Raw genomic sequence first — 24,166 nt, 5'->3', positions numbered from 1 at the left:
ACTCATCAGTGTGATTCTTGAATATTCGAGTAAGTAGAGTTTTAATGCTTTTAATAATTTCAATTTTTCAGACAACTTGGAAATGTAAATAAAATATTTGTTCTCTAAAGCCGTCTATATTTTTCTGTTGGTCACAGAGGTAATCTTAGGTGATTACCTGCTCAAATGCAGGTGTCTAGCAGTATGTCTAAATTTAGCTGAGATAAATCCCAGTTGTTTTCTCTGTTTGACATAAGGATCTTGTGGAGTTATTTGAAAATAGTAGTTTAATCAGTTTAATTTAATCAGTTTAATTTCATTTTAGTGAAATATACTAAAAATTGCATTCCACTTGGTGAGAATTGTATTTTTGAATTTGCCATGTTTGTATGTAATTGACCTTTCATATGCTAAAGGCTTCTTTAAAATAAATGAATTTCTTTCAAAACAGCTTTGGGATTTGAACATATTAAGGTGCATTGAGTTTATCTCTTGTGCACAAAGTGCTTTTATTGATTCAATGTAATCTTAGAATTTTCAGTGTATTTTCAGTTGTAAATACTTTCTCAGATGAAGGAAATTCAAATATACACTAGGTGGCAGTAGAAAAAAAGATTATATGGGGCCTTGCTTGGCTTGAGGGCCCCAGTCTAGAACAAAGAACAGTGTTTAATCAAATTGAAAGCTAATTTTCTCTTGTTGTGTTTGGAGAGACTATTTCACAATAGCTAAATCACTTTCCTAAGAAATACTTTGTGAGTCATTTAAAACTTCCTCTTTTAATTTTATTAACTTTATTTTAATTCATGGAAGATTCTTTAGAAACCTTCCCTTCAAATATATTTTATTGTACTATGGATCAAAATGTGCTAATTGTATTATCATGTTAGAAGATGATATTGAAAATATATATGTATCAGTTTACCAGAAAATTAAAGCAAGGCTTTGAAAGAGTTTTTGAAAACCTGTAATATGTGACAGTTCTCCCTACCTTGCATTTTTGTGCTCTGGTTTTTCTGTCTTGTTTCTTAAAGTTAAGTCTTTTCAAAGACTTGCCTTGAAGATTTCCATTGGTAAGATTATTTTACAGCTAACCACATCACCCTTTCAGGAAATATCAAGTAATTTGAAACTTTTACATTTAGCTTAATTCCATTACCTCATTCATTTTTAGTGCAATATTAAACACTGATATTTGTATGAAGGACTTAGATACAGCCTTTAAATTTTTGTGCATTTTTAAATGCCTTTTAGATGCTATTTCTGACTAGTTGCTTAATAACTTTATATTTAATTATTTTAGTATGGCTTATGACAGTTCCTCCACCCCCAGTCAGTGTTTACAGTAGTCCTCATCCTCCCCTTATCACTGCTAAAGCAATAAGCAGAAGTATACTCAGAGGAACTTTCATTCTAGCTCCAGGATGTGACACTTCTATGAAAAGAGCATTTTTTAAAACTTAATAATACCATGTATTTATTTACTAACCTGTATCAAGAATTTAACTCATTCTGCAATATCTCCAATGTATGCAATAGATACTATCTCAAAGATGTTTCAAGAGCTATTAGTGATAATACTACAGTAGAATACTCCACATTAGAATACTGAAAGGTAGTAGGTATCTAGTGTCCCTCTTCTGCAGAATCCAGCAGATGCATTGTCCTCTCTTCAGTGCCCAAATGAGGCATGTCAGAAAATTATTTCAGTCTTACCTGTCCCTAATATGATTGGCACTTGGATAATGCATTAATTATATTTATTGTAGGGCTGACAATGTCAGAAGCAATGTCCCTGATTATCCTGGGAACTGAACAAATGTAAACTCTGTGGACAGTTGCCTATGTAATCTCAATAGACATAATATGTATGGAGGCAAAACAGTAAAATTTGCAGTTCCTCTCCTGGTCACCTTAGCATTCAAAAAGTGGTAAGCAATACTGTATTCAAAGGAGGTTTTCATTAATCATGTTTCTGCAGAGAAGATGCTAAAGGAGAAGTCCAGTTAAAATGATAGAATTTTCAGCTAAATAGAAGGGTATTATAGATCATGTTACCTGGCTTTGGTTCTTCTCTCTCCCTTTCTTTCCTCCAAGTCTATTTAACAAAATTGGAAGAAAGCAAGACTTGATCCTAATATCTATAAGTGAGGGAGAATTTTAAATGTTCAGCTTTGATGACCATGTGGTTGAATGGGTTTTCTTGATTGTCCCTGGGTCCCTGCCCATTCTTGACTGATGCACTTGTAATCGGAAGACAGAAAAAAAAGATCATAGATGAAGAATGAAGGGCTTATTGAAACTGAATAAAAGAAAGAACTAAGTACTGCTACTCAGAGATGTGAACAAGCTTTAAGATCTCACCTTAAGTAAGGTTTGTCATCTCTGATTTGTAAGTGCTGCAAAGTGTAAGAATCACTTTTACTTTGAATAATCAGGTAATATCTGTTTTAAATGTTTCTTTACCTTCTAGCTTGCTAGTAAACTGTGTCCATCTTCTTCACTTGTATTTACTGAGGGAGATCTTGTTTCTATTAATTTTTACCTAGATTTCTGCATGTAAGTTATGGAAATCTAAATAAACTGAATGAAATGTCTTCAGGCAGTACAAAGTGTTGCTGCCCTCCTTCCCTGGCTATTAATTCCAGATATAAAATTGTATTCTAGCTACTTAACAAACATGTCTCTGACCTAAAGGTCTTTATACCAATGTATGGACCCTAGCATCAGGGATTTTTCCTTGTGAAAATAACACTGAAGCAGTTACTGAGTGAGCAGCTCTGGCTGAGCCAGAGTTTTGATAATTTTCAGGTGAAATAATAATATCTTCCTCTTGAGAAGTCAAAATAAAATGACCCTTGTAGCTAAGAAACTTTCAGCGACTAAACTTAACCCTGTCACTAGGCAAGTGTGAGTTTTGGGGGTTCTGGGATTTTTTTTCTGCTTTCAGTAAGGTGGTTGGAATTAATATTGTCTCTGGATTACTGATGATACTGCAACAGACTTCTTGGTGATTTGAAAGTCATCTAGTCTTTCTGTAAATTTTGTCTTTATGTAAATTCATAAAGTAATAAGAATAGTACTTCCATGCATCACACTGAGAAGGCAAACACCTTCGGCTGTTATACACATAGATAATATAATGGTAGGGATAATATGCACACAGATTCTTATAGGGAGGTTATTCTGATCCTTAGGTGAAACCATAAGATAAAAGCAGTGGTTTTCTCAAATTTCATATTCTCTGGTACTTTCTTAATGCTTCACTTTCAGGAAAGGATATTAGCAAAATATTGCTAAAGTTATAGATTAACTTCTATAGCCAAAAATAAGCAAGTAGTAACTGTGATATTAAGAGCAAAATTGCAGATGTTGTCATGACATTTCTGTCATCTATCATTCTATCTGATCAATCAGCCTTTGACATTGTCCCAGTATAAAGCAGTTTTTCCTGTGGTTTCAGGAGCAACATCTTTTATCTTTAATCTGTTACCGTATCACAGATTTCAGTGTTACCTACTTTCTGTTTTCCACAGAAGTGCTTTCAAATTTATTTTGGCAGTCAGAGTTGGTACAGAAGAAGTAAGCATATCGACAGTCTGTTAGTAATGGATGACTTAAGGAACTTGAATAGGGATTGAGAACCAATTGATCTGGGCTGCTAAGTGTGTTCTCAATTTTATTTCAGTCTTATTTCCTTTTCTCTGTTGTTGCTGAAATAATGATATAATTCATTTTCAACAGGTCAATGCTACCTTTGATGTGCCTGATAAACAAACACCTGACCCAGTTATCATCGATATTAGAACGTCTTCATATATCAGTACTCCTGTAAGTTGCTTAAAAAAAAAAAGAAAAAAAGAAAAATTGAGAAAGGGTAAGGTATAGCTGTCATGTTTCAGAAATGTGCTTTTACTGTCCATAAGAATGAAATAGATTTTTTAGCAATTGTTGAGTGCTCAGAGCTCAATATCCTAAATTCTCAACTTAAACCTTCTGTCACAGTTCCCAAGTCTAACCAGAAGATGGTGTAATAGCAAAGTTTTCATTTTATACCTGCAATTTTACCACTACATGAAGCACAAATTCTATTTATAAGCCCATGCTAAGTAAATCTAAATATTGGTGTTAAAATTTGTGGCTTATTCTCAAACATTTTTTGTAACTCTGTCTTTATCTGCAAATAATGGTAGCCCTAAAGAATCATTGTCTCACTGATGCAATTCTAAAAGTGATGTTTTATTATTTCTCCTTTTAAGGCATTTAATAGTTACCTAGAAGGAAAAAAAAAAAAAAAGTCATACATTTTAAGACAAAGTGATAGGATTAGAGTCTTCTAGTGTTGGCTTTACATATGACATTGGTATGGTGTGTGGGAGGAGAGGAAGGCAATGTTTTAGGCGGCAGTTTCGTGGGAGGAGAAATATGCTTTCCTGGTAGGAAATCTAAAAGACATGCTGTTCTAGAATTAGGCTAAAATGAGAATTTTTCTTTTAGCTCTGAATCTCTTCCTGTGAATGTACAAACTGTGTCTTGAGCAATTTTAAGTTTTATGAGTTACCATAAAATGTTTGTGTGGTTGAATGGTTAATACCTAGGAAAAGGCAGTAGGTGTGGTTTCTGCTGTTCTATTTTGTCATGAATGCTTTGTGAAAGCTATGTATGTGAAGGTACTATATAGAATTCTTTAAGATTGTTTTTGAAGATCATGATGCACAGGTTGATGAGAAACCTTAACTTCAAAACAATAATCATATAATGACTTATATTTGAGAGGTGATAATGTTATATATTTAAAGATTTATCAGTTGTGTCGTGTCTTCATAATGGAAATATGGTTCTTTGTAGACTTATAGGCATCTGTTTAGTAGGCTTCACAGTGGATTATGGTAGATATAATTTTTTGACTGCCTATTACTTTTAAGTACTCTGTGTTTATTACCTAATCTGTTCATCACAGAGTTCAAATGTATGGTTGCACTGTAATTCTTTATTACATACCTACAAATCACTTAGTCTCCATTAATTCTTTTGCTATGAAAGCAGCTTATAAAACTTTATGCCCAGAACTCAGAGGAGTACATTGATCCAAGAAGTACAGCATTTTTTTGACTGCTATCTGTCTGGCTTTATAATCGTCAGTATAAAAATGTTGCTTCAGAATTTATGCTTTTTTGACTGTGTCAGTAATCACTATTTTTTTTCCCAGCATCTCAATCTACGAGTTATCATTGGTTCTCACCACTGTTGCATTTCAGCATTCCCCATCTGGGTCTTTTTCCATCTAGAAGCATTTATATAACCTTGTTACTTGGACTGTAGCATTAAGGGCAACTGTCCTGTTCAACACAGGTTAACCCTAACCCTGCCACTGTTTACACAAATTCAGCAATCATTTGCATGTTTTCTTTGCCAGTAATATCCTTCCTCTCCCATAGTGAAATAACACTTTCTCCAACTTTGCCAAACTAATTTGGTCCTCACTGCTTTCTAAAGTCAGTTCATCCTTTTGTATCATCTTCCTGTCCCGTGTCTGTCTGTCACATAACCAGCTTCTGTCATTTGTGGAATTATCATCTGTTTCTTAATCAGGCCAGCTACCTAGACTCTTTGTGTCTTGTTTCTAGAGGGTTCAGGATCTCAGTGACTTGGACCTTTTTATCTGAAGCTTTCTCAGTTTCCCTAGTGTATGGAGACTCTGTCAAATAGAGGCTTGATGTGTTCTTCATAAGAAACAAGGAGAAAAGGGCAGGTGCTGCCTTTATTTCTATCACACCTTCACTGATAGATTTCCTCTTGATCCAGTTTGTCCTCAATTGTATGATACTACTTTTGTGCATTGTTTATATTTTTTTTCTTAGTCCTTTTTCAACTTGAGGTTGCCATCCTCTAGTACTGGTCTAATTCAGCACCCTACCTCATGCATATCCCTGATTTCAGTCTCAATGGGTTGCTCTTTTTTCTACTGGCTGTCAAAGACATTATCACTGTGCACTTTTTTTCCCCTGCAAACATTTCAAGACCCATTTTAAATCTGTTTATGGCTTTTTGGCATTACTTTGACTGAAAGAATGCTGTTCAAATAACAAAAGTCTTTGATCAGATTGTTGGGTTAATTTACACATGTCCTATCTATACCTACTTACTCTTTTAAGGCTGTGCCTTAAGGAGTTCTTCTGCCCTCCTGATACGTGCAGAGAGAAAAATGCAGTCTGCATTTAGATGTCTTTATGCATTCTTGTTCAATGCATTGATCACACATGTAGCACAGCAGGATCTTAAGGGTTATTTACAAAACATATTGGCAAGTCCCTAGACCCCTGGAAGTAGCTAATCAACATATTTACTTTAATTTTTCTGTTAAAGGAGAGGGATACTTGAGACAGTGATCCACGAAAAGGCAAGTTTTTAAATACAGCCTTTCTCTGGGGTGAGTAACAACACTGAAGCTTTTTTAGGGTCTCTGGTGAGTTTCTTAAAGCTACCTGAAATGCCTTCAGGAAGATTGGAAGTCTGTGCAAAACCTTGTAATTTTTTGTTGAATAACTACCAGAATTCCTGACAGCAAGTGGTTAAAAACTTCTGTAGGTCTCAGTCTAGTCCAGAAGAAAGGACAATAGGAGAAAGTGCTCTTCTTACTGAGAATCTTTTCTTCAGCTGGAATTGTATGTTGTCCTACTCCTTTATGGGAAATACATTATTACTGTCCCTAAGATGATTTGTGACAGAGCAAAAAGGTTTTTCCTTTTCCTTCCTTCTGTGAAGATTTGTTAATAAAAGTGATATAGTATATGTTGAGAGGGATGTCTGGGGTCGTTTCATCTAACCTTCTCCTTAAAGCAAGGCCAGCTTGGATCAGGTTCTTATAAGCCTTGTCCAGTTCATTTGTTCTTCTTCAATGTGTAAGGATAGAGATTCCACCACCTTTCTGGGCAGCTTGCTCTAGTGTTTGGTTGATGAAAATATGTTTTTTCATAATACGTAACTAGAATATCCTATGTTCCAGCATGTCTGTTGCCTTCAATTTGTAGCAGTCCTCTAATACGTGTGTGTCTGTCTTCTTTCTAGCTACCTGTTAGATATCTGAGATGGCAGCAAGATCTCCCTGCACTTTTTCTTCCAGAGAACAAACCTGGTTCTCTGTCTTTTCTCCATATCATGTTCCAGATATGTTATCTGGTTCACTCTCGACTTGCTCCCGGATGTCAGCGTCTATATGGGACCAAGAAGCCCAAAAGAGGACACACTAATCCAGATAATCAGGGTACAGCAAAGTATCACCATCATCTATTCTTGACAACAGTCTGCCTAGAGAAGATTTTAAAAACAAATATTTAAAAATATTGATTCTTTATTGCGAATTTAAAATACATATTTAGATATTTTCTTAGCAGTTCATTTATTTTGAGCTGTAGCTGTCTAAGAAAATACTAGTATTATCTCTTCCTCCTACTTCTCCTCCTTTTTTCAAGGAATTTTAATTTATTGCTTCATGAAAACCAAAGTCTATCACAGGTTCCACACTTAAAATGCCTGCTTTTGTGGGGTTTTTTTGGTGTTTTTTTGGTTTTTTTTTTTTAATTTAGTTGTATTTTCTTGCTTCAGAGGTTAAGCTAAGATAGGGAGATATGAATGTTCTTATAGGGATTTTGCTAAAAACACTTCCATTATTAAACTGCCTGAATTGTAAACACCTTATCTTTTCAGCTTCTTTTCTAGCTTAGTACTAAAGCCACTTGTTTTTAACATGGTGAAAAATCTTTTTTCATCTAAGGCTCATATTGATGCAACTTCTTTTGTAAACTCAGTGAAAGGAGTATGGTCCTTGTGTCAGTGGAAAAATTTCAGTGAAATCTTCAGTATGGAGTTGCTTTCTTTTGGACTACAATTACAAAACCATTAAGAATTCCTGTGTATTATTATGGTTAGGAAATAGCTTTGGATTTGATGATTCATTTATTCAGTTCTCCTGTGTATTATTGAAAGCACTGTAAAAATTAGCTATGAATGCCTAACAAACTGGTACTTGTGTAATGTCCTGACATTTTCAATTATAAGAGTCCTTATATGTTGCAGTTACTGGAAATTAGGTGTGTTCTAGCCTTTTGCACTCTGAAAATGTTCACTAAATTTGGGTCAAATTTGGGGGTTGGGGATGGTGCTTCTTTCTCCTTTCTATTTCATTGAGGAGTCTGAAAGCATTACTGCCTCTCTCCCACTCCTTCATGTGTCAAAGAACTTCACGTTGCTTTTGTTTCTGAACTATTGAAAAGGAAAAATTGGAAGTTTTGTTTCTCTTTAGGACTACTTCTTCCTGTTTCATCCTTCAATTTTAGTTTCTGTCATGAGGGAAGTTGGGTCTTTTCAATTCTGTAAGGCAATACACTGGTAACCTCTGGTCCCTGATAAGCTTTTGGAAACAAGGGAAAGTTGATGGTGTCTCTGTAGTTTTTACTGACAGAAGCAGGAAATCACTGTAGAGGCTCTCTAATGTTTCATCCCCTGACCTTGCTCATGTAAACAGGATTTGGAGGAAGCAAAGCAATGTGCTGTAATCTGGAAGTCAGAATGTCTGTGCTAGCTGGGAGATGTTTGCTGTTCTTTCTCTTCCAGTGCCATTTAACACTAAAAACAAGACATTCTTATTGTTCGTTTACAGTACAACTCCTGCAAAGTTAAGACTGGGGTTAACTACTGAGTAAGGAAAAATAAGATTGTTTCTGTTTGGAGCAAAAAGAACATACTAAGTTTTAAAATAGAAAGTTTATCTGTACTGCATTTGTAGTAGGTTTCTTGAGGCAAAAAGCAGAAGTATCTGTACTCTCAATTTGTTCAGTACTCATTGCTTTCGCAGTTTGTGTTTCAGCGTGTAGGTATTTTTTTATATACTTTTCTCTGCCTTTGTTTTGAATTTTAAAAAAAGCCCCAAAAAACCAACCAAGCTCCACAATCAGAAAACACCCTTTGTATTTGGAAAGACAGCAATTATGAAGGAAAAATTTGCATGTATTTTTCCATTTTTGCATACATGAAGGCTTAGTCGACTCTTCTTCCTCATGGAAATTTGCTTTGAAAAGTTATTGCAGTAATGTCTCTTCCTTGTTCCTTAACATAACTCCCAAATCCAGTAGGAGAGGATGATAATGGAAATTGTATCTTAAAAACTAATTTTTAAAATACTTTATATTTTCCTTACCATGCAACTTCAAATTTTTTCTGATTTGCATCCTTTCCTAGCTTCAGCCTTACATGGAAATAAACACCAACTGTCTTCAGTGAGGTTAAGGGGAGGGTAAAAGAAAGAAAGGAAATAATGGCAATTTTATACATAGATCATCTCCTCTGGGGCCTAAGTCCAGTTCAGAAGGGAACAGCTGGTAGAACAAAATTCATATGTCACTTCATTGTGCAGAGTAGTTACCTTTGCTGTTTTTTATAGATCATTTGCGCAGCAAAGCGCAACAAATAGCTTTCTGTAGTTCATGAATATCAACTTTCCTGAATGTCCTCAGACAAAAACTCTGATTATTATATGGTATGCATGCATTTTTCTCTACCAAAGAAAAGTTCCAGCAGTACTCCTTTTGAAAGAAAGACTGGAATCTGTGCCCCACTTGTGTTCCTTGTCCAAAACTCAGTTGCCAGTTAGACTGAGCTCTGCACTGGCGAATGATCCCATGGGTAAAAGGGCTTTGATAAGAATTGACAGTTCCCAGCCTCTTCCATCACCTTATTTTCTTTGTTTAAAACAATTTGTGTATGTAATCTTAAAATTAGTATGCTTTGATACCACGAGCATCAAATAAAGCTTAAGGATCAAATGCTTGAAGGTGAACCCAACGCATGTAATAAAAGAGGAATATGATCCAAATGGTCCTTGCATTTTGCGGTGATACTGTTCTAACACAGCATGTAACTGCTGGTTTACAAGGAGAGAACAGGAAGTATGTTATGCCTCTACATAATCAAGTAATAATATATGTCCTGATATTCCTTACTGGTCATGATTGTATTCTCTTAGTGAACTGGAGCTGAAGAGAAAGTCAGGTTTTTATTGAAGACTGAGTTCTGAATTTGGACACTAGAGAGTGCAAGAATATAATATTTCCTATGCTATTTTTAGCCTGCTTTCCTGAGGAAATGTACTTTATGAGATTGTACAGTTTGTCTGTCACTCTTCTGTCTCTCTAATAATTTTATAATCAAATAATTGGTGAATTGTTTTTTAATGAAATTTGGAAATAAGCAGTTAGAATAAGGAAATATATTAGTACTATCACTTAAGAAAAAGTCAGTGGAGGTGATACTGGAATAGGTATGGAGCAGCTACTGGTGAACCACCGTATAACAGTGTCTCAGCACATATAGAGGGAGCTTGAGTTCTCATAGAACAGGAAGCCTAGGAGAGGGACCTGACAGGAAAAAAATTGTACATGTGCACACATACACAAATATTTTGTAAGAAGACAGGCCTTTTAAAACTGGCAAAATTTTACTTTGTGTAGGGTCTTACTCAGGGCAGCTGTGTTTCAGGAATGTTTTTCAAGTTGATCCATATATGTATATTGTTCCTTTAGCACATTAGCACATTTCTGGGAACTGGAGGGATGGAAGTTCCAGGTATTATTTCTCTCTCAGTTTCCTGAGATACTGTACATGTATGCTCTGACCTTGTCTGCTCAAGCAGTGTTTTCCTCTGTTTTGACTGGAAATCTAAGCTGCATTCACAGTTCTCACAGCTGATTCTGTGGCATGCAGAAAATGCCTGACAGCTATCAGCCCACACATCCAATAACAACTGGTTCCTTCCTCTTCCTGGGGAAGAGTAACATCCTCTGAGAAGAAGTGTCCCCTGAGGAATGCAGGAACAGCAGCAAGCCTTTCACACAGGAAATTACTACTGTAGCACTTGTAGAAAAGTGTTTCTGTCACTTGGATTGTCAGTCTGTAATGAGCTTCCTGCTGACCTAGGCATGATATACTACTGATCTAAATGCCATTTGTGAGTCATTTAGCTTAATGGAAGTTAAAGAAGTTATCATTCAGTGGTTCTGTTACCCTGTAAGCACCTAGTTTAACTTTTTTAATGCAGTAGTACCAAAAAAGTTTTCAACTTTTTAATGTTCACAGGACTTTAACAATTCTGAGATTGTACATTTTATGGGACTAAATAAAGGGAATCCAAAGTTTGGCTGTGTGTTTAGCTATGTGTGTCTCTTAGAGAAGGCTGCAAGATTTTCTTTTTGTTTATCTTAAGTTGCATAATAAAACTGAGCTACAGATCAAGTATTTCAGAAAACAAGATTGCAAAGCTAAAATACTGCCCTTGAATTACTCTTTAGTTGTATTCTTAAATACAACTGGAGGATAAGTTTAGCACAGCATGCTTGCAACCGTGTGGTAGAAACTTGACTATAAAATGAAATTTATTTTTATATAAAACCCATATGTTATTCAAAATTGTTAAAGCAAGTTTGTTATAAAAGCTAACACTTGAATACTGCTTCAATGTTTTCTTATTTTTTTCCTAAATGACAGTGCTTAAACAAGTGCTAGCAAATTCTGTTTATCACTTAGAATGATGTCTAAACCCAGAGGATTCTTTTTGACTAAAAGCTTGTTTGACTGTTTTCCAAATAGATTAGTTATTCCAATACAACACATCTCTCCTTGAAGCCATGCTGCATTACTGTCGAGTTTGCAGTAAGAAATGTAGTTCCTTGCTTAATGTGAGATAATGGAAACACTTGAGTCACATCCAAAGATTACATAGGTTGCTTAAAACAAGACTAAAAAAACGAGACTTTTCAAATAAAATTCAGCAACTAAGGAAAAAAAATTCTTCAGCAGATAGGTGTTTGATGTAGAAAAACATCTTGGCTCGTATCTTCCACCAAAATAGTGTGGGGGTTAGAAATTAGGTAGAACAATGCTAAAGGATGATTTCACAGTCATTTCAACTTAATGACTGTTTTTATCTGGTTAACTTCATCCATGTCAATTCACTGATCTGTTCAGCTGTCCAAACACTAGTACAAGCACAAAGGAAATAATGAGAAAAATTATTTAGAGATGAAGGAGTAGATCAGAGCTCGCTGTAGCCTAACTGAATTGACTGATGTCTGTGGAGCCGTGTATCCAGTGTGATTGTACTGTAATACAAACAGGTGTGTTACATGCATGCAACAGCTGAATATCTTTTTCAAGTTGCAATGGAAAAAAAATAGGAGGACAGGAAGTGGTAGTAATGGTTTCCTTTTGTTCAGGAAGAACATATGTTGGATTCAGTTATTTTTTTTCAGCCTAAGAGGATTCAGATTTCTTCTGTCTGCATGACTGTAATGTAAACAGCAGGTAACAGAGACTGAATGGAGGTAGCTCCATCCTTTTTGCTTGAATTTGAAGCATTGTAAAGTGAAAGCTGAGAGTATATGACATCTGAGGAAAATGAATGAGAAACAGTCAATGGTTAGTGATTCTGGAAGAGGAACACTGGATTATATTGCATTTTGCAATAAAAATATTTGGGGAAAAAATGAGTAGCTCTGTGGGTAACGCCATCAGTGGAGGTACTGCTCTGTAAAGTTGGTTGGTTGGGTTTGGGCTTGTTCTTTTTTTTTCTGTATCCCCTGACATATGGTACTCTGGTTGTAGCAGTTTGGGTTGGTTGAAGGAGAGAGGTGGGGAGGGGAGAGATGCTGTCCTCTGCTATGTTCTTACTGCATGGATATTTCCTGTACACCAAAGTGTGAGTTCCACTCTGCATGATAGATCCTGAAATGAAGGCATTGCAATGCAACTCTTGAGTTACATGCTGCAGTACTTTTGTTGTAAAGAAAAACTCCTTACTTGCAACAGGGATTTAAAATAATTGCTCTATCCTTAGACTGTTCTTAGATTAACCAGTATCAAGTGTTCCTCACTGAAAAAAGTTACTCTTCCAAGATGTTTCCTCCTTACTTATGTCTCTTGGGAAAGGAATTCAGTGTCCACACTTCCAATTTTTGCTAGTGTAGTGAAATAGTACAATACTATTTGCTAGCAGTTTCAGTTTGTTGCATGTAAGATACTGTAATTCTTCACTCAGTAACCTTATCATAAAGGCTTATCATTTTGTCCAGGTATGTGTCATTGTAGATATTTTCATCACCTCTGCTTTCTGTAGTGTTTTCTTCTCTGATGCCTTGCATGTGTACATAAAGTTGCATTTCAACAGTTGAATGAGGTCAGAATGCCAAGTTACCGTTTTTTTGTCACCTGTAAACTTGATTTTCCAGATTGCTGGTACATTTTGTATGGGACTAAAACAAGAGCAGATTTCAATGGAGTCACTAAAACCACCATAATTCTGCAGTGTCATTCTGACTTAACTGTTTTTGAAGAAACATTAGCAAGATAATTGAGTTCATGATGCATTACAACCTAAAATGCATTAATACAATTGTAGCACACATATTATGGATATTAAAAAAAGAATGATTTTATCAGTAACAATTTTTACTAAATAATTCATTAGAGAAGTCTTCAGTTTGAAAAACCTTTAATTTTTTGTCCCCTCAAACTGTATTGATGTTAAGCCTTAAATATTTGTTTTGTATGTCCTAGGTCAACTTTTTAGTTGATTTTTTGGCTTTTTCCTGACACAGTTCTCATGCTGACTGTGATCTGTGACCACACAGTTCTCCTGTTTATCCTTTGTGATTTCTGATGGAATTTCAGCTTCCCCACACCCCTGCTATTTTCTCCATTATTGCAGGATATATTAAAATCAGTATCATTATCTGACTTGTGAAGTCATTTCAAAACCAATAGTCTTTTTTGCTGTGGTTGGAGTAGAAAGTATTTTGCCAGAAATACAATTACAACATTTATTATCTTCTGAAATGGAAGATAAAAATACCCCATCAAACACATAAAAAATATGCATAATGCTTTAACATCTCTAGCTAATAAGTATGCTGTTGCTGGGGCTTCTTTTGTTTCTGATACTTTTAAAGTACAAATAATCCTTGAGTTACAGAAATTATTTTTCAAGAGTATAACAGTCCTGTCAGACCACTCCAAAGTTAACATTTCTTGGATATTTGTGTGTAATTTTCAAATTTATCCGTTTCTGCTGTTCCCTAATTTGCTATCACAGTAAATTTTAAAACTCAACCGACTTAAGTACAAAGTTGTTCTGGTGCTAACAAAGCAATTTTTTACAATCCCACCTTTGAACAAAGCAGGACTGAATATTATGTTTACCTTGACAAATGGGACAGCTTATCCAAACCTTCTGATTATTTACTAATGCTGAGCACTGAAATAGCTCAGGATGGACTTTTGCTACTTTCTCCAGGTATTTTGTTAAGTCTAATAAAACCACATAAATTTGACTTTTCAATCAAAATTTTGGAGCTTCATTTTATCCTTACGGGAGTATTGTTGTGGCACTGTTGTTAAAATGTTTGATGTTCTTTGGAAACCTTCATCATCCACTATAGGTGTAACATGTCATTAACAAAAACCTTGGTAAAATGCTGAGGAAACATGTTTCTTCTATTACATAGTAAAATATATTTTTCATGGCTATAGTCAGAAGATTTCAATTCCAAGCTATGAAATATTGGACTTTTTTTTTTTTCTTTTGCAGATAGTAGTATTTGTCTCTTTGGCAAAGTGTTCAAGCAGTTGTGCTGGCCCTCTTGGATTTAACTTTGGATTCTGCTATGCTGGATTGCTAACTTAATTTCAAATGTTTTTAACTCTTTGATATTTTCCTGTAAGTAATTTGTATTAGAGGAGATTTGACACTTGCTTCTATGGAGTAAACAAACTCTGTGGTATTGTCGATAGCCACCTGGTCAAGTGGTATAACCACCTGTGGTTACTGCTGCCTGAAAGGAAATCAAAGCTGTCAGATCTCAGCTAGGAAGAGATTTCTCTGTGAAATCTTTGTGTGGACATCCTGCCCCCATAGCATCCCCTAACAGGAGTCAGTTTAGGTTTGTCTGAGCAACCAAGTTTTGTTATGACACGAGTTATGTTGATATGAGGTAGCAAAATAAGAAAATTTGTACCATAGAACTGACACTTATCCTGACAAAAATCATTGATACAGCTGCAGCTGTGATGGCAGAAAGGAGTTTCTTTTAGGTTTGCCTATAACTTTGAAAGTAAATTGTGTGTGATATGCATATAAGTGTATAGTTATGTAGGGGCTGGTAAACAGCTTCAGTGTGCTCCTGCAGCAGAGGGCCCTGCTACAGTGCCAGTGCATGAAGGGAGGCTCTGCAGCACAAGCAGCTCTGCTCTGTGCCAGCCTCCTGCTCTTGAGGAGCACCAGACCCCTGGCTGGAGCCCAGGAACTGCAGCCCTTCTCAGCTTTCTGCAGGGCTGAGGACAACACTATTCACAGCCTTCAGTTCTTGTTCTGGCAGAGCCTGTCTATTCAGGATTTTGCCTTCAGTAATTTTTTGTCCATTCTCATTGACAAGTGGGGTTTAAGACAGAAATGTATTGCGTTAGTTCTTCTCATTTACCTACAGTGTAAGTTGTTTGAGATTAGTTTTGCCCCAACAGGTTAAGTATGAAAGCCTTATCTCAAAGAAATCAATTGCATGTTGTAAAGTATATTCTTTTATTTTATTTTTTTCTCAGGAGTAAACATGCCTTCAAGAACAAGAAATTCCTCTGGGTTTGTTGATCAGCCTCTTTTCATTGTAAATTCATGTTGAATATGGATATACTGGGTGACTTTGAATGAGATAGAGGAAGTGCTGTCTTTATATATAATTTAAGACTCTGTACAACAAACTCACTGCTACCAGGTATTGTTTCTTTGTAAAGTTCAGTTAAACTTTTTTAGCTAGGTATTGGTCTAAAGGTTTTCACTCAGTTTTTTTAGGTAGGGGAAAAAGGACAGAAAGGAGTCATGAGCAGGCAAGCAGAAAAATGGCTGTCATTTCTCTGATTAGATATACTCCTGGGGAGGATGCTCTACTCTATCTCATACTCTGTCTCCTTCCTCCCATGTACTTGATACCTTTGTGAACCCCCACAATCTGCTATTTGAAGTACAAGGAGTTTGCCCACATGCTAGGGAAGTCCTAGGGTTTTTATGCCTTTGTTTTTATTCATTGACATTTGTAATATCAAAAATAGGAGGATATTCTATTTATAGTGGTAGAAAGGAGGCCTTGTCCACATAGAGTTATTAATTTTCTATCGTTACTTCATTCTAGTAAGCATTTCATTATATTTCCAGTTTCTGTTAGAAGTATTCTTCCTGCCCTCCTTTAGCTTTTCTCTGACCTGGAATGGATAAGAAGTTAAAGCAGAGTCTGTAATACAATTTTTATTAGGACTCTATGTAGGTAAAAAGATTCCATCATGGAAACTTTTTTTAAATTTCAGCTATAAGATGTCCCCTTGGGTATGCACGCTAGCAGTCCAAAGTAATTTGCCTAAATTAAACTTGGCTACTTTATTTCATAATTGTAAATAGTAGGAGATGCTTCTATAGTGTCATGTTATTTCTTCTTAGTTTTGCAAAGCTTCTTGCTGAAGCTGAAGATATATTGAAGGTAATTGATTACCTTTCTTTCCCTTTCTTCTACAGGGTATATTTTTATAATTTGGTGCCTGTGTTGTAAGTGTTTTTATAACTAATGAAAGTGTTTGAATATAGTCTTCCTGAACTATTACATTAGAATTGACTTCCTGACAGGGGATTCTCACCTTTGGAAGTGGAACCTCCAATGTTTTCTGCCTGGTTTGTTTTGTATGTTCATGATATGCTTTGGGGCTGTTTATTTGGTTGTTTTGCTGGGGGCTTTTTTTGTTTGTTTGTTGTTTTGTGGGTTTTTTTGTTCAGTTGGTTTTTAGTTATCAATTCCTAACTTTTCACCATTATTGCTTGTTTTCTGGGGAGGGAATCCTTGGCTTTTTCTAAAAGTTTAAACTGATGCAGACTTCTAAGAGGTTTTTATTAGGGAAATAGAAATAATTTTTTAATGTTTTTTGGAGAAAACAAGGCTTATTCTATGCTCATTTTCAGTGGTTTCTTGATATGGATGGAATACAGAGCAAATATTTTGGTTCTCTACTAGATTCTGTATATGTGGAATCATAAAATACTGAGTGCATTGGATGTATTCTGTTTCACAAGGTTTTCTCAAACTAGAAGCAGCACTCTGGGAAAAAGATGACATAAGAAATCTATGTAGTCAGTTTCTTATTATGTTTGTGAAAGGATGCTTGTAAAATGTGATGTAATATCTTTGCCTAGAACTTTCAGGATGTCTTGAGATGTGCCTATGGATAGAGGGGTTTATTATTTCATGCTATCACAGGAATACTAAATTCAATATAGGTGTCATCCTGATAGAAATAAATCTGATTATTCAGACCATAGCTGTATGTACACCAGGATTTCAGTTAATTTTGTACAGATAATTAAATAAAAAACCCCACCAAAGTAAGGTGTGAGTTTTCATTGCTTTGTACTGGCCTTCTGGCCTTTATAACCTCAGTTAGCTTCAGGCTGAATTTGCTACTTTCAAGACTTAAAGTGTTATGCTCTTCCATCTAAGGTGAAAATGCCTGTTTTGCTAAAGAATACAGTCGGATAGTTTAGCCTGTTTTATTGGCTGTGTTTGTAACCTGGTACCACTGCTCATGATGAGGCTCTAAACTGAAGGGTGCTACCTTCAGTGGTCCTTCAAGGTGTTTCCATGTCAGACTGGATGTGATGCTCTTCTCTTAAGTGCTTTAATTTTTTTATTTCAGCTTGGGCATTTTTTTAAAAGCTGGAGAAGACTGATATGTAAGATGACATGAAAGACTTTGACTGAAGTGTGAAAGTCTGTGTTACAAGTTCTGAAAGTGGACTGCTCAATTTAGAAATGCTTAGTAGAACTTTGCTCTGGATGCACCACATAGTTTATCTGTATTTTACTGCTTGAATGCAGAATTTCATTAAAATTTGCAAATAAACTATTCCAGAGATACCTCATCAGATGACATGGGGCAGAAAGACACAGTTGGCACATGGCAAATTGTTTCTGTACTGATTCATGTGCTTGAAAGAGGAGAGGAAATGAAGAATGCTGTCATCAGCTGAAACTACAGGGAAGTTTTCTTCAGTAGGAACTGATAAAAGAGATTGTGATTTAACATACTCAGCATTCAACTAATAGATCAGAGAGCTGGTTTATGTGGATCACTCATTGACTGAAAAAAAAAATTTCAAACAGTAGAAGTGATCTGTGAGTAATTATATCCTACAAAAAAACCCAAACCAACCCCCCAAAAAACCCCAAAAACAAAAACCAGAAAAAAACAACTCTGAAATGGTTAAATTTAGCATTTCCACATGGAATCATTTTTATATGAGGGTAGGTTCACAAGAGGAGGAAAAAAGTAGTGATAATGATAGTACTATTCCTGAAAACTTCCCATGATTTCAAATAACCAAAAGACATGGGAATTCAGCATCTGGTAAGGTAGCACACTACTCTGTTATGCCTTTGCTCTTTGGTCTGTTTGAGCTTAATGCCCTGCTAATGACTAATTTGTAGTTGTTTTAATCAGAGTATCAGAAATATTTTACTATTAGTAGGCAAGTGTACCACGTGTTCAAAATTTAAAGGTTTATTTTTAAAAAGCAGACCATGCCAATTTTTGTGATTCATTAGGAAGCTTACCAATGTCACTTTTTTATAAGACCATCTTAATTATGAAGATCTCTAAGATATGCTTTTAGAAACTCTGGTCTGTATTTTCCAAATTTGGAGCTTGTAAAAGATGGAAGCCTGTCGATACACAATTGCGTGAGAGAGACTTGTATTTTTTCTTTTTTCCCTTGAGGGATTTTTTTTTTTAATTTATTTCTATTAATAAAACTGCTCAGGCATCCTTATATATGGATGCATTTTACTCAGATTCTATTCTTAACAGTTATGAAGCAAAGGGAGCCTGGGATGCAGTGTTTGTGTCTATGTGCTGTGTGAATGTTTCATGGGAAAACATTTGGGAACAGGCAGAGGTGATAAGGTTATGTGTAAGGATTTTTCACAAATTGATCAAGTACCACCCACAGAGTTTTGGCTATTTTCCTTGACAGAAAACAAAGATGAGCAGTTATGGTTTGCTGTTTGTGACATCATTTTATAAGCTAAATTTAATTTTCTCCTGAGCATCCGCTGGTAATGTCATGGTAATAACTTCCTATTGATTAATTAAATCTGTTCTTTCTCCTCCTTATTTGTATCTTGCGTGAAGTTGCCCAAATGTGGGTTTATGTTATTACTAATGGTCTGTGAAGGGAAACATTGTACACAATTTTCTTCTTTGCTTTGCTCAGAAGTAACAGTTTAAAATTGATTGCCTTATTAAAATTTATTCTCTCAAAATAAGCTATAGCTCTGATGACTCTCAGAATAGTTTGGGTTTTTTTTTTTCAATATGTGACATTTTTACTACATTGGTGACATATAGAATTGTTGTTCATGAATTGGTAGCATTTCAAGTACTTTAGAAAGGGGCTAATTTGAAGCAAAGACAACATTTAATTCTTGAAACTTTTCATTTGCAATAGACTTTGAGTAGAAAGACTTTCTTTAAAAGGAACTTCATTGAAAGTGAAATGTTGTGCTGAATGAAAGTGTTGGACATGAACTGACTTATATCCAAAAGTAAAGGAAATCTTTTGAGACTAGTGTCCCTCCTTTACAGCAAGATTTTGGCATTTGAGTGTTGTGTTAGATTTCAGCTAGTTTGGCTCCTTTGATGAGCTGGAGGAGATTGTAAAGTTAGATATTAGGAAAGGTTAAAATATAAAGCAGATCACCTTAAAATTACAGCAACATACTTGATGTCTGACAGTGTTTAAAGAAGTCTCCACAAATTTCCAGAATATGATAAAAATAACCATTTTAGACACAAGTGAGATAAATTGAAAATTTGAAATGGTCTTTTTTAATTTCTCTTACAAATTTTGAAACTCAGTTATTTGCTTATCTTGTTTGAGTTTTGACAAACATCAAGGTCTTTACCTTACTTCTGTAAATGCTTTTATGTTGTATTGTGCTTTTAAGTCTTTGAATATGTAACAGAAAAATCTCAATTTGCTGCTTAACCCAGTAAATTATAAAAGGACTTTTCCATTACTCTGACTTGCAATGCTGGTGGCAGTTTATTGAGATAAAAAACATTCTTTCACGGCGTATTTGTCTGATATATTGAAGTTTGGATCAATTTTACTGTGGGACAAAAGTGGTGAGCTTTTGTAGCTTAGCTTTTGCTCTCTTTACTGAATTGATAGCTTTCCTCCTTGGGTTGAAATAATCTCTCTTACTTCAGACCTTAACTGACAATGCTATGATAGAAGAAATCAGTGGAAGAAATCAGTGATGTCAGTGAATACCATGGTACTATGAAACTTTGAGGTGGGTTCCCTCTGGCTTTGTGGCATTGTCAGTAAAGGTGTGAAGTGTGAAGTGCATGCCTGGGTATGTGCCCCTGTCTCTACTAAAGTCATGCTCTGCACTTCATAGGTTCTTGCCTGGGGGCTTGAGACCTGTCCTTGTAGAATGTAACTGCACAATGGAACTTTTATCCCAGGGAGGGTTGCAAGACTTTCTTCTTGGCTCGCTTACCTCACCAGCTGAAAGTCTCTGCTTTCAGCTGTTTCCCACCACACAGGACTATGCAGGATGGCACTGAAGACTCAGGAATGTTATTGTGGGTAATGCAGCAGTAAAAGTTCACAATAATATTGATATGATATAGTATTACTTAAATTTAAAATAGTTATATTATCATCGTGGCAGTATTTAATCCATCAGTCTCTGAGCCTATGTGATTCAAAGGCAGGGTCAACTACATGTAAAGCATTCTTGACAGAAACTCATCAACATACCTAGGTGATCTTGTAAAACTCTGCTAATTATTCTTCCTAGCAATTTACATTCTACAAGATTATTTTCGAGACTTATGAGATTTTTTTAAAATGTCTGACAATGATTTTAATACTCACTCTCCTTTCTTTTCAGTCTTCTTTCTTTCTATTCAGTCTTCAGTCCTCTCTCTCTCTATTCAGTCTTACAACATAAATATATTTTGAGCACATTGTAAATATTGTGTATTTTAAATACATCAGGTGAGACTAAAATTTTCCCTTTGCGTAGCTAATGAATATTTTCTGTGGGCTGTCAATAAATTCCAGAGAAACAGTTTAATTGTAACCATTTAAAAGGCTTATTTTGTAAATGTAGATATATCAAATGTAATTAGAAATAGTAAAACTTAACTACTGTAATTTAGTTTAGTGTATAAGTAAACTAAAATTGTCTGAAGATATAAGAAGTTTTCAAAGAAATCTCAATAAGTCATTAATTACTCAAGTAAAGTTGTTGTGAAGGACTTTCTAATGAATTAGTGATGATTTAACCTTTCATGACTCAAAAATACCATTAAGAACTTTAAGGCACAGACAAAACTAAATTGGTGGGGAAGATCATGCTCTCTCACTTAGCCTGAAGCAAAGTTTACACATCAAAGTTTTTTCTCTCAATGTTACATTGTGTGGATCTTCTCTGTTGTTTCCTTCTCCTATTTTCTGAAGGAATCAATTTTTCAAAAGTACCATCACTGAACAAACAACTGAAAACTACCTTTTTTAATGCTGAAATAAGATGTTAATTCATACTAAACAAATGTTTCATTCTATGAAGTTGGAAGGAGCACTTGTGGTTGTCTAGTCACATACGGATTTTTCATCCATATGATTACTCTGAATGAATTTCTTTGTCAACCAGAGCTATCTTTTTGGAGAAAATGCCCCTCATTAATTGTATTTATTCAAGCTTTAATTCAAGCCCTAGTGGTACAGCATGTAGCTCTTCAATCATATGTACCTTAAACATGTACCTAAAGACTGCTAAAATTTCCCTTATTGCCTCATCCATCACAACTGGAATTCTCTCTTAGGTCAGAACAAATTGAAGTGTTATGAATTGGACCTGGTACAAAAAGCAAATTTGAGAATCATTGTGTGTATGCATATATATATGTGTAGATTTTTTTTTACTTAAAAGCCTGACTTTTGGCTATCCTGTCTATCTTATTGTGTGATTCCACTGAAATGAAGACAAAGGCAGCTGAATCTTCAAATGATGTTTCTGTATTCGAGGATGTTGGCAGAAGTGAAGAACTGCAGAGTCCCTCTGCTTCTTTCTCAGCAATAAGTTCAAAAAGCAAGGCAGAGAGTGAAAGTGGGTCAGCTGTGCATAGTGTGGGACAGCACAGAGGCATCCCCTCCTCCGTGGACTGTGCTTTGGACCACATTGTGGGGCACCTGGAGATGTTAACTCTAGTAAGTATGCAATAACAGGTGACACTTCCAGTGCAAAATGACAGTGGTATCAAAGGGCAACAGTACCCTGGAGTCATGTTCATAAATCAGAACTTTAAAGACTATGGGATTATTTTGAATAGCTCTATAGTCAAGTGACTGTTTTGGTATTTTCCTTTCAGAAAATATTGATTGCATGTATTGTGTTTGCTAAAGTGAAAACTTCCTGGTACATAATCATAAAGATTGTTGCTGTATTTTTAACTCTGGATGAAGAGAATCGCTGTTTTTCAGTAGTTAGATCTAGGTAGTTTTGTCAGAAGCCAGTTGTTTAGCAGACAATCCAGCTGGAGCAATCACGCACTAGCAGGGGATGAACAAAGTAAATTGGCAATGTACCATTAAATCCCTTTCCCAACTTGGTGTGTGAGGTGTTGGCTTAGGTAGGAATCCAAGCAGTGCAGTAAGTCCTTGTGTGAATGAAACTGCACAAATACTTGATCTCAGTCCGTGACTCTGAGTCACTTGCTTGCAAATGCTCAATACAGCTTTTTAATCCAAATTTAGCTTGTTTTCAGATACTTCTTTCAATATATATGAATATATATATTGTATATATTATATTATATACAATATATATATACAATATATATATTGTATATAATACAATATATATTGTATTATATACAATATATATATTGTATATTACAAGTCTGTAATATACTGACATTAAATCACTTCAAAATGGAGCAGCTAAGGGTTTTTTTTTCTGTGTTCTTTTGCAATATATATGTTAATTTGGAAGAAACAAGTTCTGGGAAGTATGGAGTCAAGTCATGAGTTGGAAAGGATGGGTGTAGTAAGTTGTAAAAGAAACTGCCAGCCTGGGTCCAAAGACCTACTTCTGCTGAAGATAATATCTTGGAGAATAAATGCCTTTTAATAGTGTATTTATTTCTCACTTCCTTTTCTTGGGGATGCCTTAAAAGTTTCTTTTAGTTTTTTGAAAGATATCATTTGTGGTCACAGTGATGGCTGTTTTTCTATTGAAATACGGATGCAACTTTCACATAGTATTTCAGAGTACTTTACATTATACATGTATGTATTTCTCTTTCTCAGTGAAAATGTTTTGTGAAAACAAAAGCCTTTAGACAATCTCCATGGAGGCAAAGCCATAATTTTTAAATACAGTTGTAAATACTGGAATAGCTAAGGAGAAACCATCTTACAGTATTTTTTCCTGTTGAGTTAAAATTCCTTTTCTTATGTTGCACGCTTTTATAATACTGTGTGAATAATATAAACCCAATTGAAATTATTCTCTTTTTCATGCAGACTATTTCAGTCCTGGAACAACGTCTTACATGTATGGAAGATAAATTGAAAAAATGCATAAAAGATCAGCAAAAAATGTTACTTAAGGGAAAACGGAACTAATAAAATACAAAAATGAACTATGTTGATGAGTATGCTTCATAAAATCACAAATCACAAGGAATGTTTCTTCACTGGATTTTGCTATAAGCAGAAACATCAAATTAAAGTAATAAAAATGGAAGAAATTAAAAAAAAAATTCAAACATTGGTAGCAAGCAGATATTCTGGTTATCTATTCAATGAAGTGTAGCCCAATCAAAACTATTACTTTCTAAATAATTTCCATTGAACATTCCAGACCTCTTATTTCAACATAACAAGATCTTTGAATATAACTAAGCCACTGACTTGTATTTTTAGATGAATAGCAGTTATTATGCAGGTTACCACTGTGCAGATTTTTAAACTCAGTCAACGATGGTGAAAATAATGTTCTTTGTGCTAAAACAACATTACTTAAACACCTAA

At 35.1% G+C, this 24,166-nt stretch overlaps 1 protein-coding gene across 4 annotated transcripts in view; it reads left to right on the top strand.

Annotated features, from left to right (window-relative positions):
- Positions 1-23,775, top strand: part of POC1B (POC1 centriolar protein B) — a 44,340-nt gene extending 20,565 nt beyond the window's left edge. Inside the window, exons 10-13 of one of the 4 annotated variants that reach the window (XR_010999125.1) lie at positions 3,724-3,810; positions 14,615-14,743; positions 15,622-15,791; positions 22,157-22,303. Coding sequence is in view for 1 of the 4 variants with exons in the window: in XM_068190351.1 (XP_068046452.1) it covers positions 3,724-3,810; positions 22,157-22,339; positions 23,657-23,758 (372 nt within the window). In the remaining 3 variants the exon portion in view is untranslated. Of the gene's footprint in view, positions 1-3,723; positions 3,811-14,614; positions 14,744-15,621; positions 15,792-17,751; positions 19,102-22,156; positions 22,340-23,656 lie in introns of those variants that run through there. The other 3 variants (XR_010999126.1, XR_010999127.1, XM_068190351.1) reach the window with 3 other exon arrangements.
- The last annotated feature ends 391 nt before the right edge of the window (positions 23,776-24,166 follow it).

Source organism: Anomalospiza imberbis, chromosome 5 (assembly GCF_031753505.1).
Source record: "Anomalospiza imberbis isolate Cuckoo-Finch-1a 21T00152 chromosome 5, ASM3175350v1, whole genome shotgun sequence".
Classification (NCBI taxonomy): Eukaryota; Metazoa; Chordata; class Aves; order Passeriformes; family Viduidae; genus Anomalospiza; species Anomalospiza imberbis.
Note: the sequence above shows the minus strand (reverse complement) of the source record. Positions and strands in the feature narration are given on the sequence as shown.